The 18,282-nt window shown below is 36.9% G+C and overlaps 1 protein-coding gene across 1 annotated transcript in view; it reads left to right on the forward strand.

Moving 5' to 3' along the window:
• Nucleotides 1-18,282, forward strand: part of DNAAF6 (dynein axonemal assembly factor 6) — a 69,707-nt gene that overhangs the window by 25,696 nt on the left and 25,729 nt on the right. Inside the window, exons 4-5 of the mRNA XM_037822008.1 lie at nucleotides 6,756-6,861; nucleotides 9,603-9,699. Coding sequence (XP_037677936.1) covers nucleotides 6,756-6,861; nucleotides 9,603-9,699 — 203 coding nt within the window. The remainder of the gene's footprint in view (nucleotides 1-6,755; nucleotides 6,862-9,602; nucleotides 9,700-18,282) is intronic.

Here is an 18,282-nt window from a genome sequence, read left to right on the forward strand (position 1 = left end):
TTACCATGATCCTTAGCTTATTCATCTTCTACCTTTCTATAATCTGGCAACTACACAGAATTCATTCAGTCAGTCAACAAATATTTATTACGTACCAAAGAATATGATCATCTCTGAGACTATGATGGAGATCACAATAGAAAGGATCCCTGCCCTCACAGAGTAAATAGTCTTTTGGAAGAGACAATAACACAAATAAGTACACAATTTTATCTTACATTGAAATGTTTAGAAATAAAAGTTTATGTGGTTACATATAAATTCACCGGCCCAATAGACTACAATAAATAAATAAATTATTTAGATGTCTTCCCAGCTTTTTCGTCCATACATTTTCACAGAGATGAACATTTTGAACATCTTCAAAATATAAAAGGCTCTAATTCTGTTGGCCATTATCACAGTTACCAAAGGATGAGCAGGGAAAGGAAGTGAAGTTCATACATCTTCTTGGAAGTTCATATTTCTTCTTGGAATGAATAGTAAAATTCCCCCAGTGAAGTCATCTAATCCCAGGTCTTCATTGTGGGAGTTTGTGATTACTGAGTCTATGTCTTTACTTGTTATTTGTCTGTTGAGATTGTCTCTTTCTTCTTGAGTCAGTGTAGGTGGTTTGTGTGTTTCTAGAAATTTGCTCATTCATGTAGATTATCTAATTTTTTGGCATATAGTTGTTCATAGTAACCTCTTATACAGACATACCTCAGAGATATTGCAGATTCAGTTCCAGACCACCACAATAAAGTAAAGATCACAATAAAGCAAATCACACGAATTTTTTCATTTCCCAGTACATTTAAAAGTTATGTTTATACTGTCCTGCAGTCTAAGTGTGCAATAGCATTAAGTCTAAAGATACAATGTACATACCTTAATTTAATAATACTTTATTGCTAAAAAATGCTAACCTCTCCTTTAATGAGTCATAATTTTTGCTGTTGGGAGGTCTTGCCTCAATATTGATGGCTGCTCACTGATCAGGGTGGTGGTTGCTGAAGGTTGGGATGGCTGTGTCAATTTCTTAAAATAAGTCATCAATGAAGTTTGTTGCATTGATTGACTCATACTTTCATGAAAGTTTTCTCTGTAGTATGCGATGCTGTTTGATAGCATTTTATCCATGGTAAAACTTCTTTCAAAATTGGAGTCAATCCTCTCAAACCCTGTCATTGCTTTATCAACTATAAGTGTATGTTGTATCCTAAGTCCTTTGTTGTCATTTCAATAATGATCATAGCGTCTTCACCAGGGGTAGATTCCATCTCAAGAAACCACTTTATTTGTTCATCCATAAGAAGCAACTTCTCATCTGTTGACGTTTTATCATGAGATTGTAGCAACTCAGTCACATCTTCAAATTCCACTTCTAATTCTAGTTCTCTTGCTGTTTCACCACATCTGCAATTATTTCCTCCACCGAAGTCTTGAACCCCTCAAAGTCTTCTATGAAGGATGGAATCAACTTCTTTCAAACACCTGTTAATGTTGATATTTTAACTCCCCCCATGAATCATAAATGTTCTTAATGGCCTCTAGAATGGTGAATCCTTTCCAGAAGTTTTCAATTTACTTTGCCAGATTTATCAGAGGGATCACTGTCTATGGCAGCTATAGCCTTATTTCTTAAATCATAAGAATTGAAAGTTGAAATGACTGCTTAATCCTTGGGCTGCAGAATGGATGCTGTGTTAGCAGGCATGAAAACAACATTAGTTAATCTCGTTGTACATTTCCATCAACTTTTGGGTAACCAGGTGCATTAATATTTTGAAATGAATCTTTTTTTCTGAGCAGTAGATATCAACAGTGGATTTCAAATATTCAGTAATCCATGTTGTAAACAGATGTGCTGTCATCCAGGTTTTTTTGTTCTATTTATAGATCATAGGCAGAATAGATTTAGCATAATTCTTAAGGGCTCTAGGATTTTCAGAATGGTAAATGAGCATTAGCCTCAACTTAAAATCACCAGCTGCATTAGCCCCTAACAAGAAAGTTAGCCTGTCCTTTGAAGCTTTGAAATCAGACATTGACTTCTCTGCTAGCTATGAAAGTCCTAGATGGCATCTTCTTCCAATAGAAGGCAGTTTCTTCTACATTGAAAATCTGTTGTTTATTGTAGCCACCTTCATCAATTATCTTAGCTAAATCTTCTGGATAACTTGCTGAAGCTTCTACGTCAGCACCTGCTGTTTCACCTTGTACTTTTAAGTTACGAATACAGCTTCTTTCCTTAAACCTCATGAACCAACCTCTTCTAGCTTCAAACTTTTCTTCTACAGCTTTCTCACCTCTCAGCCTTCATAGAATTGAAGAGAGTTGGGGCCTTGCTCTGGATTAGGTGTTGGCTTAAGGAAATGCTGTGGCTGGTTTGAAATTCTATCCGGACCAGTAAAACTTTCTCCGTTATCAGCAAAAAGGCTATTTCTCTTTCTTACCACTTGTGTGTTCACTGGAGTACCACTTTCAATTTCCCTCAAGAACTTTTCCTTTGCAGTCATAACTTGGCTCAACTGTTTGGTGCAAGAGGCCTAGCTTCAGTCTATCTCTGCTTTCAACATACCTTTCTCAATAAACCTAATCATTTCTAGCTTTTGATTTAAAGTAAGAGACATGTGACTCTTCCTTTCACTTGAACACTTAGAGTCCATTGTAGGCTTATTAACTGACCTTATTTCAATATTGTCATGTCTCAGGGAATAGGGAGGCCTGAAGAAAGGGACAGAAATTGGGGGAATGGGCAGTTGGTGGAGCAATCAGAACACATACAACATTTATCAATTAAGTTCACTGTCTTATATAGGTGTGGTTCATGGTGTCCCAAAGAAATTACAATAGAAAGATCAAAGATCACAGCTCACCATAAGAGATATAATAATAATGAAAAACTTTGAAATATTGTGATAATTACCAAAATGTAACACAGGCATGAAGTGAGCACATGCTGTAAGAAAAATGATGCTGATAGACCTGCTCAATGCAGAGTGGCCACATTCAGTTTGTAAAAAACACAATTATCTGCAAAATACAATAAAGTAAAGTGCAATAAAATGAGTTATGCCTATAATCCTCTTATTTCTGTGTAGTTGGTAATAATGTACCCACTTTCATTTCTGATTTTAGTTATTTGTGTCCTCTCTTTTTCTAATATTGTCAGTCTAGCTAAAGGTTTGTTGATTTCATTGATCTTTCCCAAGAACCCACTTTTGTTTTTGTTGATTCTCTCTATTGTTTTAATTCCCTATTTCATTTATTTTCACTCTAATCTTTATTATTTCCTTCCTTCTCCTTGAATTGGGTTTAGTTTGCTCTTCTTTTTTTAGGTCCTCCAGTTTTGAGGTTAGGTCTCTGATTTGAGATCTTTCTTTCTTTTTTGCTGTTGCATTTGGAGCTATAAATTTCCGTCTCAGCACTGCCTTTGCTGCATCCCATTGGTATGTTGTGTTGTCATTTTCATTTGTCTCAAGATATTTCTGAATTTCTTCTGTGATTTCTTCTTTGGCCCATTGGTTGTTTAAGGGTATGTTGTTTAATTTTCACATAGCTGTGAATTTTTTAGTTCTCTCTCTTATTGATATAGATTCATTCTATTGTGTTTGGAGAAGCTACATTGTATGATTTTAAAATTTTTAAATGTGTTGAGATTTATTTGTAACCTAACATATGGCCTATCCTGGAGGATGACCCATGTGAACTAGAGAAGAACATGTATTCTGCTGCTCTTGGGTGAAGGGTTCTATGTATGCTGTTAGATCTGGTTGATTTATAGATTCATTCAAATATTCTATTTCCTTATTATATTCTGTCTAGATGTTCTATCCATTATTGAAAGTGGTATATTAAAGTCTCCTACTATTAATGTAGAACTGTCTATTTCTCTCTTCCAATCTGTCAATATTTGCTCCATATATTTTGGAGCTGTGCCATTAAGTGCATATATTTATAACTGTTATGTCTTCAGGTTGAACTGACCCCTTTATCCATATATAGTGACCATCTTTGTACCTAGTAACAGTTTTTAACTTATCACTACTATTAGTATATAAATAAATTAGTGTATTAGTATAGCTATGCCTTTGTCTTTTGGTTTCTATTTGCATGGTATATTTTTTGCATCCTTTCACTTTCAACCTACATGTGTCTTTGAATTTAAGATGAGTCTCCTCTAAACAGCATATAGTTAAATCATGCTTTTTTATCCATTCTGCCAACCTCTGCCTCTTGGCTGGAGAGTTTAATCCACTTACATTTAGAGTAACTACTGGTAATACAGGACTTCCTTTTGACATTTAGCTATTTGGTCTTTGTAAGTCTTCCACCATTTTTGTCCCTCAATTCTTCTATTAATACCTGCTTTCATATTCATTTGATTTTTTTTGAATTGTACCATTTTGGGTTCCTTCTCATGTCTTTCTGTATATATTTTTCATATATTTTCTTAGTGGTTACCATGGGGCTTAATTTTAACATCCAAAATTTATAAAAATCACATTTCATTTGATACCAACTTAATTTCAATGGCATACACAAACACTTTTCTGTATCCCTCCATCCCCCCACCTTTTTTGTTGAACTTGTTACAAATTATATCTTTTATTTATTAGAGAAGTTGTGAGTTTACAGAACAAACATGCATAAAATATATGATTCCCATATACCACCCTGCTCTTAACAACTTGCATTGGTATGGTACCTTTGTAACAATTGATGAAAGCATATCTTTATAATTGTACTATTAACTACAGTCCATGGGGAGTTTTCTGCCATTATTTCTTTGAATATTCTTTCTGCCCCTTTCTCTCTTTTCTTCTCCTTCTGGGACTCCTATAATGTATGCTTGATGGTGTCCCACAAGTCTCTTAGGCTCTGTTCACTTTTTTTCATTCTTGTTTCTTTTTGAGCCTCAGTTTGAATCAGATTCTTTCTTCCGCCAGCTCCACGCTGCTGTAAAACCCTCTCAGGAATTTTTCATTTCAGTTATTATGGTCTTAAACTCCATTTTATCTGTTTTGTTCCTTTTTAAAAATGTCTGTCTCCTTATTGAGATTATCATATTTTTTATTCATTATTTTCTTGATATCAATTTATCCCTTCTCTGTGTTTATCTTCTTGAGCATAGTGAGGATCATTTTTTAAAAGTCTGTGTCCAGTACGTCCAAAGTCTGGTCCTCTTCATTGATGTTTTCTGAATTTTTATCTTGTTCCTATGGTTGGACCATCATTTTCTTTTTCTTTGTCTGTCTTGTAATCTTCTTTTGCACACTGTATATTTTAATATTTTTAAATGTTAACTCTGGGATTTATTCCTTGAGCTCTCCATTCCTTAAGTTTGTGTCCAGTTAGTCATATGACAGAGATTTCCTTGAGGGCCAGGAGGTAATACAAACAAACAAACGAATTCAAAAAACATGTGTCACTTTCTTTGCAAACTGGCTCTGTATTGGATGGTGCATTCCTTCAGAGTTTAGCCTTCCTATCAAGAACATCAGCCTGAGGTAAAAGTGAAGTACAGGGTCCTCTCATTTTTTCCAAGCCTGTCTTGTCCTGGACTTGTGCTCATTCATGGCCTTTGGAATTGCCCCACTTACAGAATCTGAATGTCCCCCCTTCCTGGGTGTTCTATTGTATGTCTTAAAGCCTGTAATCCTTTGCCCCTTAATTGTTTTTCACACTGCTTTAACTCTCTGCAAGCTGCCATTGACTGCAGGACAAGTTCTGGGAGGTTCAGCCAGAGACAAAGTGTCCTTGTTCAGTCTTCCAGGTCACCACCCAATAGACTGGTGCCAACATAAGACACTCCAGTATGCGCATAGGGCTTACTCTTCTCCCTGTGGAACAGAGCCAGGAACCCACAATGGGAGCAAAGGTCGGCTCCACACTGTGCCAGGGAGGGGGTGGAGCAATGGTCAGAAAAGGTGCCGTGAGATTTCCCTTCCATTTTTAAAGCTGTGTTTTCTTCATTTGGCACTTGCCCAGTTACTGCAACACTTTACCTGTTTGGGGGAGTTTTGAGGAAGACGGCTCTGCCAGTTTTTGCTATGGGGGAACAGCACCTTGGAGTGTCTTATACTGCCATCTTTGTTGACTGGAAGTCAAGCTTATCTACTTTTAAGCTTTTAAATTTAGCATGTAGAAACTCACACACATACTCAGTAATGCATAAAGGACAAGTGAGAGAGATTTTCTTTAAAGCTTGTGTTTACATGAGGAAAATAATGGGTAAAAAAAGTATCATATCCACTGTCTTCAGTTTCCTTTTTGATATTATTTTTAAAATATTTATGTCATGCTTGCATGGAAGAGGTCCCATAGGATTTTTATATAGTAAAGCACAATGCACGATAATCTGACATTTGTATCCAAATCAGATTGCTTGTATGTTTGCTTTGTTCTTTTATATAAAAATATTTTTTATATAATGATCCTATTTATGTTTCTAAAAAATGTGTAATATCTATTTGCTAATGTAAGTATAGAAATAGAGCTGGGCAGTTAGATTATAGATTATTTTAATTTCTTCTTTCTGCTTCTATGTCTGCTCTACAGTTTCTACAATTAACTTGTATTAGTTCGGTAGTGAAAAAAACTTTTTAAGTCAGTCGGTACTAATTAGCTTGTTTTGAACAACAATCTAGTAATTACAAATAAAAAAGGTTTTAACTGAATTATCCCAAACTGTGTACAAGGAAGAACAAGGGCAATTTGGAGGGGGAGCATGGACAATAGCTTCTGTCTTATCTTCCCTTTCTTCACAGTCATCCCTCAAACCAGTTATGAAAATAGCAAAGACATCTGGAAGCCAGAAGAAGTTCCAGAAGGAGCAGAGTATGATGACATGTGGGACGTTAGAGAAACACCCGAGTAAGTCAAATGAAGCAAGGAATGTGTTTAGGGGTTGAAGTTAGATGCGTCATCTGATATGAGTCTATATTTTGACAAGATTCATAAAGTAACTTATAATACAGAAAAGATAAAACTACAGTGACACATAGAAGGCATGTGTAATTGATGACATTTTTCCTTTAGAGCAGAAACAAATAATAAAACATGACACTTTCCTTTCAGTTATTATCTAACAAAACATGAAAAATACAGCTATTTCCATTGTAAATTTATATCTAATGTCAGTTAGTTGTATAATGTGGAACTAACGGTGAGAGAAAAACAGCCCCTAAGTTATAATCATTCATGCAAACCAAATTACAATACCATGTTTATGTGTCAAAGACTTGCTTTTAATTACTCAATGTTCCAGAATTTCAGTAAAATGCTGTTTTCCCTCCAATTATCAATTATTACCTAGACATATTAGGTATTTTAGGAGTATATTTAGTATTTAGCATCTTTTACAAGCAGGATTCAAGCCTTGCCTTGTAGCCTTTTGAATACCATAGTATTGTAAGCATGAAATTTAGAATCATTATCATAAAAATCCTTTTATTCTGATAAAAAACACCCATACTTTTTTAGGATCTTGAAGCATGTTTATATACATAGTGGAAATGAATGGATAAATAGTCTAAGCTTTAAATATATGTATTTAAAAATAAAACCTTGATTGAATATTTAGAATAGATTGAAAAATAAAGGCAATTCTTACTAAATTATGATGTAATTTATAAATTCTTGAGGACATGTATGGCAAATGATCTGACAACTCTTCTAATACTCACTACAAAATTGTGCCCAGTGCTTTAAGAAAACCCCTATGCTTCTATTGTCTACATCAGTTCTGAAAATAGAAACAGTGAGAGACTGCAGATAATTAACTGGAAGAAAAATTATCCAGGTTTCAAATAAACAATGCCAAAAAAAGTAAACCTCATAAAATATCACAAGAAATTTTAAAGCGACATTTCTATCTGCATTTTAAGAATGAAGAGAGTAAATCTCAGGTTAAGTTTATACAGTGCCCACACATCCATATGAAAGGTAAAAATTAAGTCACTCATTTGTCATATTCTCTAACGAATGCCAAATATCCATATGTGGCAAACTCCAAATTTGAGTAAATCTTCACTTTTCTTCTTGATGTTTGATGTTCGGTAAATAGAACATCCAAGAAAGTTTTAAATGAATAATAACTCCACTCACGGTATGAAGAAAATTGTTGTGTAAGGTTTTTTCCGTCTTTATTTTCTACCTGATGCAAATACATTTCAAATTGTTTCAACAGGTAAAGAGGAAAATGAGTAAAGAACATGAACAAGCAGTTCACAAAGGAAGAATAACAAGTTGTCAAATAAAAAATAATAACAGCCTGAGCTAAGAAGGGAGATTTTGTATTTGATTAAATGTAGTGAATGAGAGGAAAGCATCAAAGGTTATGCTGAGGTTGCTAACTTGGGTGATTGGGTGAATAGCAATGCCATTAACTGTGATAGGGAATATAGGTAGAGGAGAAGCAGTGAGTTTGATTTTGGATATGTAGAATCTGAGGAGCTTTTGGAACATTCAGGCAAATCTATATAGTAAGCAGTTGAAAAATTATGACTGGAGCTCAGGATAAGAGCAGGAGGTAGAGCAAATCCATTTGGGAGTCACGGGAATATGGATCAATAACTTTTTCTTCAGTTCTAACCTGGCTTCACCTTTGTAAATACTTGGTAGATGTCATAGCCTATTAAGAGAAAAATACCACATTTCAAATAGCTACTTATGGTTCTGTTCAAACTCAGAGAAATCCCTTGGGCATTCCTATTTGTAATTGGTCATAAGTTCAATCTAGTTCTTTAGTATTCCTGTCCAGAGATTCATCATTTATTCATTAAGGTAGAATTAAAGGGAAAAATAGTTTGTAAATGTTTGCTAACTTCATTCTGTCTATGAAGATAAGGGTAAGTTATGGTCAGGTGCTCCTACAGACCATTCTATCCCTAGGGGTCCAGATTTGGGAGAAAGATTTATGAATTGACGTGTATGAGGTGAAACACCAGAAAAATCTTCTATTGAGCTAATTCTATAGGACTAGATTTTGAACAGTAGTATAGCTGTGCTGGCTGCATTACCAATATTTCTATTGTAGAATTTTAGAGGTAGAAAGGACCATAGAGATCATTTAGCTCAAACACTGCCTGCCCTCCCCTATAAATTTTACAATTACGGAAGCTGAGGACCTATGAGTTTGTGACTTGCCCAAGGTCACATAGTCAGTGACAGAAACAGTACTAAACCTGGATTTTCTGACTCTACTCTGTGGCTTAAACTTAGCAGGGGAGGGTTTCTTTCTATTCATCAAATCCTGGGTTATGGGCCCAGCATTTTTCTGAGCCATTGTTTCCCAGGAAGGGACTTTCCTTTTTCTTCTACTTTTAACCTTGTTAGAATCTTATTAGAAGTTCCTCAATGCATTTTATTTGTATAGCTCTAAACAGGTAAGATTTATGTTTATGAAATTAGCATATATGAAATAAACAAAGCCCTGTTTCTAGATTTCTATTCCTTTATGACCTGTCTACTATGTACCTGAAAAACTGCAAGCACTCTATTTAGTCCTTTTATTTTTTTGCAATAGCATATCCTCATAAGGTCCTACTTTTTAGCTCTGTGACAGTAAATTGCTCTTTCCTGTCAATCTCTATCATCATTGACTTTTTTTTTAGGTATGAGATTATATTCAAACAGCATGTGGGAACTGAGGATATATTCCTAGGATTGACTAGAAAGGACTCATCGACAGCATGTTGCGAGGATCTAGTGGTAAGCCTGCCACACTCCCTATTTTCAATATCACCATTGTAGCTGAATTGACTGACTTTTGTGTATATAATACTGTAGGACTCTTTAAAAATAGTGATTGCTATGTTTCAGGTACTAGAGGAATACTGGGATAGACAGTTTAAAATTGGTAAACATGTAAAAACATGCAGTAAACTAAGTATACACATATGGATAAGATTTACAAATAAAGTTAATAGACCCAATTCATGATTTCTAATCCTATTAAAACTGCCCAATCCATGTGGAGTGAATGAGTTGACAGGCAATCAGAATGAAATATTTGCTTTCCTGACTCTGTCGTCTCTTATTTCCATATTTCTCTTAATGATTCAGCCTATATTTGGGGGTTTTAAAAGGGATTTAATTCTTAATTTTTGGAAATGAATTTCTGATTTAGTTACTTGGCTCCCTTATCTGAATGACACTACAGCATGTTGAAGAGCATCTTTGCCAAGTAGATGTTTCTATATAATAATAATAGCAATGTTAACAACATCAATGATACCACTTTACTTTTGCTCATTCAATCCTCCTAGTAATCTTGTTGGGAAGTCTGGTCCTAGCCTGGACAGTGAAATGCAACTCATTTTGACAGCATACACAAGTAATTCTGTGTTGAAAATTCAGTTTTTGAGCTCAGGGTCTACACAGCCACCTTTCCCCTGTGCTGTTACAATACTCTACATTATAGAACAGTGAGGTGTCCACAGGAGATGTTGAATATATTTTCCTTAATCAAATACTAAACGGAACCTCCCTTTTGCATAGACTCCAGGTTTTCTCTTATTAGCAAATTCTAAGACATTCAGTTGAACCAAGTAACGTAATGGGAATAGTGACCTTAAGTATCTAAGGAGATTTTTTTCAAACTCTAATGAGTTAAGGTTTCAAGTGATCTTGAAATAATTAGCTCCCAGGATTTTATCTGTAATGTTCAAATTCCTCTCTCTTAAATTACTGTTAAATTATGTTTTTGATATCTAGTGTTGGGGATTGCTATAAACTCTGGAGAAATTCTAGGCCTAAATAAATAAAATTATTGTGAGCCTTCCCATTTCACTCCCACAAATTGCTGTTAGTTTTAATTAAAAAGGTATACTGAATGAAAAATCTTGAAAACTAAATCATAACTCAGAACAGGAGTTTACAGTTTATCTAAAACTCAACAAGTATATATAGAAGAAGACGTGATCCCTCCCTCCAATGAACTTATAATCAGTTGAGAAGATAGAACTAACATAAACAAACTCATTTGATTATTAACAATTAAACTCAGTGTTAACAATTATAAGTCTACCAGGAGGTCATAGGGTTTCGTTAAGTGCCCTGTCTCAGGCATGGGCACCACCAGAATGGGAGCAGCAAATGAAACATTTGTTGGTGCTTTTTCACTTTACCATGTGTACACTGTTATTTTCCTCTTTCTTTCCTTTTCTTTGTTTATTCTCATTAAATAGTTAGCGAATACTACTACATACTTAGCACTATGCTAAGTACTAGAGATGCAAAGATAAATAAGAAACAGTTGATTGCCCTCAAGGAGTTTACAGTAAAGGAGACACAGTTCAGAATGACAAGTACATAGTTAGAGGCATATGCCACATACATGGTGACATAAAACAGAAAGGGATCATCCACTTGTGTGGGTAAGGTTTCTAATGTGGATAATAGGGAAGAGCATTCCAAGCAGGGTCAGAGCACATGGAAAGGTATCCAGGCATGAAATAGCAGGGCATATTTGAGTAAGTGGTGAGTATAATTAGAATAAAGAATAAGGTCGTGGTGTACTGGTAAGCTAGCTCTCTCTCTCTCTCAAAAAAGGGCATGATTTGTAGCTTCAGTTTTATCCTGTAGGCATATTAATGATGGCATCTACTGCCATTGCTTAACCCTACCGGTAAGACTCAGACTAAAGAGGTTGTTAGCTCCATCTCATACATTAGTTGCCCAAATTTATAAGCATATTATTCCTGTTTTATAATATGGTAAATCTAAAACACTATGAAATTGTAAATGTGCAATTTATTTAATAGCAGCTATTCAGGGGAAAAAATAGGGACACTGCCATATTAAATGTACACATTGATTGCGTTATGCATATTAGAAACATGGGGAAGTGAGAGAAAAATTGTACCTTAGAACTGCTAAACTGGGGTATTTGGGTCTTGGACGTGGTCTACATATAACAATCCAACAAGAGACTCTAAGAAGAAAACCCTTTCTTAGGCTGAGTAAGGTAATAGGAGTACAGAGTACAAACGACCTTTTAAGTGCAAGGAATAATTTGGAGTTTAAAATGCATAAGAGACCACTCCTTTCATCTTCCTTCCTTAGACTCCAAATGAAAAAGCAAGATTTGTGAGTTCTAAATCAAAACAATGGTCCAAAACAAAATTTTGTTAGGAATAGGTATGTCTTCAGCAAATTTTCCATTCTTTCCTTCTAACTGCAAACCCAAAGAGCCCATTACCGAAATTCTGCCTGTCCTATTATTGCCCTTGGCTCCCAAGTTTGTAGCTGCCAAGCTTCCCTTGTCTTTAATCTCATAGAATTTTTGAGCCAGAGCTAGTCCAGTGCTTTACAGGTATATTTGGTTTTGTTTGTTAGCTGCCAAACCTTTTCTTCAGATAACTTTATGAGAAAGCCCAATGTATAAACATAAAAGTACCACTGCCTTGGTTAAAAGGGGACTACTGGGGGACTCGGGCAAGATGGCGGCATAGAGAGGAGTGGAAGCTAAGTAGTCCCCCTGGAACAACTACAAAAAACCAGAAACAACTAGTAAATAATCCAGAATAACTGCGGGGGGACAAACGAGACCATCCACTCATCATACACCAACCTGAATTGGGAGGAATGACCGAGAACACAGCATAAAATCTGTAAGTAAAACCTGCAGAACCAGGTTGGGAGACCCCCTCCCCCATAGCCCGAGCTGCGGAGCCGCGTGGTGCCACAGAGAAGCTCTCTCCCAGCAAGCGAATACAGCTCAGCTGAGCTCCAACTGCGGTTTTAAGTAGCGAGTGTGAACTGCTCACTACAGGTACGCAGCCCCAAAAAACAGACAGAGGCTTTGGGTGATGACTGACCTGGGAGAGCCGGAGGGTCGCCTTGGACTGGGTCTGAAGGGGACTATCTGTTTCTTTTTTGGCTCAGTGGAGAAAGCCCCAGTCATTTTCAGTTTCCAGGGCTGTGACTCTGGGAAGGGTGGAGACAGCACAAGCAGAGAGCAAGACCATTGAAATGCTAATGACCTCCACCTGAGGGGTCTGTCTTCTCTAGGAGGAAAGGGGTGGGGCCCTTTCCATTCAGAACCAGACCCCAGAGCCTGGGGGAACATGGCCATACCTCCTCACACCAGTCAAGAATTATAGGCTAACAGGCGTCACCTGCTGGGCAGAAAAGCACAGTGACCCGAGGCATCAAAGGGTGGAGCAATTTTCTAAGACACACCTGCAGGGAAACCAGATACTGAATATTTCTTCCCTCTGGGACCTGAGCCTGTTCTGGTCTGGGAAAACCTGATTTGGATAACCAAGGAAACCATGCCTAGACAACAGAAAATTGCAACCTACACTAAGAAAAAGTTATGGCCCAGTCAAAGGAACAAACGTACACTTCAACTGAGATACAGGAATTTAAACAACTAATGCTAAATCAATTCAAAAAGTTTAGAGAAGATATTGCAAAAGAGATAGAGGCTGTAAAGGAAGCACTGGGCATGTATACGGCAGAAATCAAAAGTTCAAAAAACCTACTAGTAGAATCTATGGAAATGAAAGGCACAACACAAGAGATGAAAGACACAATGGAAACATACAACAGCAGATCTCAAGAGGCAGAAGAAAACACTCAGGAACTGGAGAACAAAACACCTGAAAGCCTACACGCAAAGGAGCAGATGGAGAAAAGAATGAAAAAATATGAGCAACATCTCCGGGAACTCAAGGATGAAACAAAGTACAATAATGTACGTATCATTGGTGTCCCAGAAGAAGAAGAGAAGGGAAAGGGGGCAGAAGCAATAATAGAGGAAATAATTAATGAAAATTTCCCATCTCTTATGAAAGACATAAAATTACAGATCCAAGAAGCGCAGCATACTCCAAACAGAAGGGATATGAAGGGGCCTACGCCCAGACACTTAATAATCAGATTATCAAATGTTAAAGACAAAGAGAGAATCCTGAAAGCAGCAAGAGAAAAGCAATCCATTACATACAAAGGAAGCTTAATAAGACTATGTGTGGCTCTCTCAGCAGAAACCATGGAGGCAAGAAGGAAGTGGTGTGATATATTTAAGATACTGAAAGAGAAAAACCACCAACCAAGAATCCTGTATCCAGCAAAGCTGTCCTTCAAATATGAGGGAGAGCTCAAAATATTTTCTGACAAACAGACAATGAGAGACTTTGTGAACAAGACACCTGCCCTACAGGAAATACTAAAGGGAGCACTACAGGATGATAGAAGACAGGAGTGCGTGGTTTGGAACACAATTTTGGGAGATGGTAGCACAACAATGTAAGTACACTGAACAAAGGTAACTATGAATACAGTTGAGAGAGGAAGATGGGGAGCATGTGAGACACCACAAGAAAGGAGGAAAGATAACTACTGGGACTGTGTAACTTGGTGAAATCTAGAGTATTCAACAATTGTGATAAAATGTACAAATATGTTCTTTTACGAGGGAGAACGAGCAAATGTCAACCTTGCAAGGTGTTAAAAATGGGGAGGCATTGGGGGAGGGATGCAATCAGCATAAACTAGAGACTGTAACTAATAGAATCATTGTATTATGCTTCCTTTAATGTAACAAAGGTGATATACCAAGGTGAATGCAGATAAGGGGGGGGGATAGGGGAGGCATGTTAGACACTTGACATTGGTGGTATTGTCTGATTCTTTATTCTACTTTGATTTAAGGTTATTTTTCCTTTTGCTGCTTCCTAGCTGTCATTTTTTTTGTTTCCTCTTTCTTTTGCCTCTCTACCTTCTTTGACTCTCCCTCCTGCCTTGTGGAAGAAATGTAGATGCTCTTGCTTAGTATGAGCAGAATGTTCAATTAGGATGAACTTAAATGTTTGGAAATGAACAGGGGTGTTGGTAGCAAGATGTGAGAATAACTAACAGCGCCGAATGGTGTGTGAATGAGGTGGAAAGGGGAAGCTCAGAGTCATATATGTCACCAGAAGGAAAGTTGGAGGTCAAAAGATGGAAATGTATAAATCTGAATCCTATGGTGGGCAATGTCCATGATCAACTGTACAAATACTAGAAATCACTTCATGAACCAGAACAAATGTATGACAATACAATTAGAAGTTAATAATAGAGGGGCTTATAGGGAAGAACTATATACCTATTACAAACTATATACTACAGTTAGTAGTATTTCAACATTTTTTCCTAAACAGTAACAAACGTACTATATCAATACTACGAGTCAACAACTGAGGGGGGTTGGTTAGGGATAGGGGAGGTTTAGAGTTTCCTTTTCTTTTTTTCTTTTTTCATCTTTCACTTTATTTCTTGTCTGGAGTAATGAAAAGTTTCTAAAAATTGAACAAAAATTAAGTGTGATGGATGCACAGCTGTATGAGGGTACCCAGGGGCAAGTGATTGTACACTTTGGATCTTTGGATAATTGTATGGTATCTGAACAATCTCAAAAAAGATGAAAAAAAAAAGGGGGGGGGGCTACTGCCCATAAGGCAGCTCCTGTACTCCTATTACCCTACTCAGCTTAAGAAAAGGTTTTCTTCTTAGAGTCTCTTGTAACACAGTTTGAAAGAGGCTGATCTAGCCTCTCCTCCTTATATTATTGTTGAGATACTGAGGTAAGGCTTTCAAGGTATCAAACACTCATATAAGTTAATGGAAGAATAATAAGAGAGCCTAGAGGTTTTTTCCTCCTAGATTTCTCTCTCTCTCTCTCTCTCTCTCTCTTTCTCTCTCTCCCTCACACACACATTTTTTTAAATCTCATGTGTATAAGGCCCCTTTCTTGTTTTAATTTATATTCTCTTTCATGATGTATCTATACTCTCCTTCCCTCCCTATAAGACTCCCACTGCAATAGGTTTGATATATGTCCTTGAATATATATCCTTGAATACATATGTATTATTGTTTGTTTTAATTTTTTAATTCAACAAATAGTTATTGAGCATTTACAATGGGCTATACATTATGGACCAGATAATGGGTATACTGTTTTGAACAAAATAGACAAGGTTCTCTTCTCTTAAAGAGCTTGATGTCAAGAGATCAAGCATGATGGCAACTGTTTAGGTGGGTTTAGCATACTTTCATAGATTCATCTAATAAAGAAACAATGAGCTCAAATGTGTAAGTTTATTACTTACATGAAAGCATAAACAAGATCAGCATGGTGTCAGCTCCCTATGTCCTTTTGCCCATAGGACAACATGGAACCAAAGGGACCAAATGACAGGCAGTGTGAGCAATGAAGTAGTCTGTTGCTGAAAAACAAACTCTAGATTAAAGTTAAACAGCTTTATAAGCTGCATCTGTACCCAAGGAAAGAGAGGTGGGAAGCCCTATGCCTTACTGGAACACGGGAGTTGAATGAGAAACTGCCTCATGACAGCCTCCCACAAGATACTCACAAAATAGAGAGGCAGATAAGAAACAGTCTTGAGGTGGTTTCTTATAAGACTGCCTGTCTTCCCATGCTCCAGGAGGATCATAGGATGTTCTTCCAAGACCTGGTCAGAGTGCAGTTGAGCCTTGCCTACTTGCCTATGTGGTTATGTGCAAGGTCTCCAGAGTACCATGATGGAGGTTATTTTCCTATACTTACTTCTATGAATATGTTTTTTTCCCTATTGTTGTCACTTATCATCATCATCATAGCAAACATTTACACATTGCTTACTATATGCCAGACATTTCTCTAAGAACTTTACACATAATAACTCATTAATCCCAACACCAACCATAATAATAGATGCTATTGTTATCTCCACTTTACAGTGAGGTTACTGACACACAGAGAGGTTACATAACTTGCTTAAGCTCACACAGTAAAACTGTGGCAGATCTGCAATTTGAATTTGATAGAATTATTTCTAAAATGATATGAGCACAAATAAGAGGAGGTCCAACTTCACAATAGAGGTGTCACTTGATCTAGGCAATTTGAAGGACAGATGGTAATTTGTCAGGCAGAAAAGGGTGGAAAAACTGTCCAGACTGAATAGCATAAGCAAAGGCTATGAGAGTGTATGGTGTGTCTTGAGAACTATTTGTGATGTTCTTGGAGCCCTAGAAATGCACTGGAGTGAAATAATAGTAGATACAACAGAATAGGTGGCTTACAACTAGTTGTAAAAGCTTTTCAATGTCATGTCATGAAATTTGGACTTTATTTTGTGCATATTAGAGTTTAAAAATTTGAAAGGCTCGTGAGTTGAGTGATTAGATGTGTATGTCAGAACAACAACTCTAGTGGCACTGTGAAGATTGATTTTGGTGGTGATTGTGGTAGGGTTTAGGAGTGAGTTTGGGGGACTGGTGATAAAAACAAAACAGTTGTAGGTAATTGCATTAGTCTAGGTGAGAGAAGTAAGAGCCTGAACTGTGGCAATGGGGATAGGAGAAGAGAATGGCTTCAGAAGACATTTTGGAGATAGCGTTGTTAGGACTTAGAAACTTGTCAAATGTGATACATAAAGTGTTCTAGTTTACTAATGCTGCCGGAATGCAAAACACCAGAGACGGATTGGCTTTTATAAAAGGGGGTTTATTTGGTTACACAGTTACAGTCTTAAGGCCATAAAGTGTCCAAGGTAATGCATCAACAATTGGGTACCTTCACTGAAGGATGGCCAATGGTGTCCAGAAAACCTCTGTTAACTGGGAAAGCACATGGCCAGCATCTGCTCCAAGTTCTGGTTTCAAAATGGCTTTCTCCCAGGACATTCCTCTCTAGGCTTCAGCTCCTCAAAACTGTCACTCTTAGTTGCTCTTGGGGCATTTGTCCTCTCTTAGCTTCTTGAGAGCAAAAGTCTGCTTTCAAAGGCCATCTCCAAAATGTCTCTGTAAGCTGAAGCTCCTCTCTAAGCTCCAGTGCATTCTTCAAAGTGTCCCTCTTGGCTATAGCTCCTCTTCAAAATGTCACTCAGTTGTTCTTCAAAATGTCACTTACAGCTGCACTGAGTTCCTTCTGTTTGTCAGCTCATTTATATGGCTCCAGTGATTTAATTTAGACCCACCCTGAATGGATGGGGTAACACCTCCATGGAAATTATCCAATCAGAGTCATCACCCACAGTTGGGTGGGGCACATCTCCATGGAAACACTCAAAGAATTACAATCTAATTAACACTGATAGGTCTGCCCACACAAGATTACATCAAAGATAATGGCATTTGGGGGGACATAATACATTCAAACTGGCACATAAAGGGAGAAACAGGAATTGGATTTCAAGCTTTGGCTTCTAGGTGAATGGTGATAGCATCAATTAAGATTTGGGTATACAAAGTGTTTTATCTCTGGATGGTAGACTTAGTGATAGTTTTATTTATTTT

The sequence above is a fragment of the Choloepus didactylus genome, chromosome X, assembly GCF_015220235.1.
Source record: "Choloepus didactylus isolate mChoDid1 chromosome X, mChoDid1.pri, whole genome shotgun sequence".
NCBI classification, from domain to species: Eukaryota; Metazoa; Chordata; class Mammalia; order Pilosa; family Megalonychidae; genus Choloepus; species Choloepus didactylus.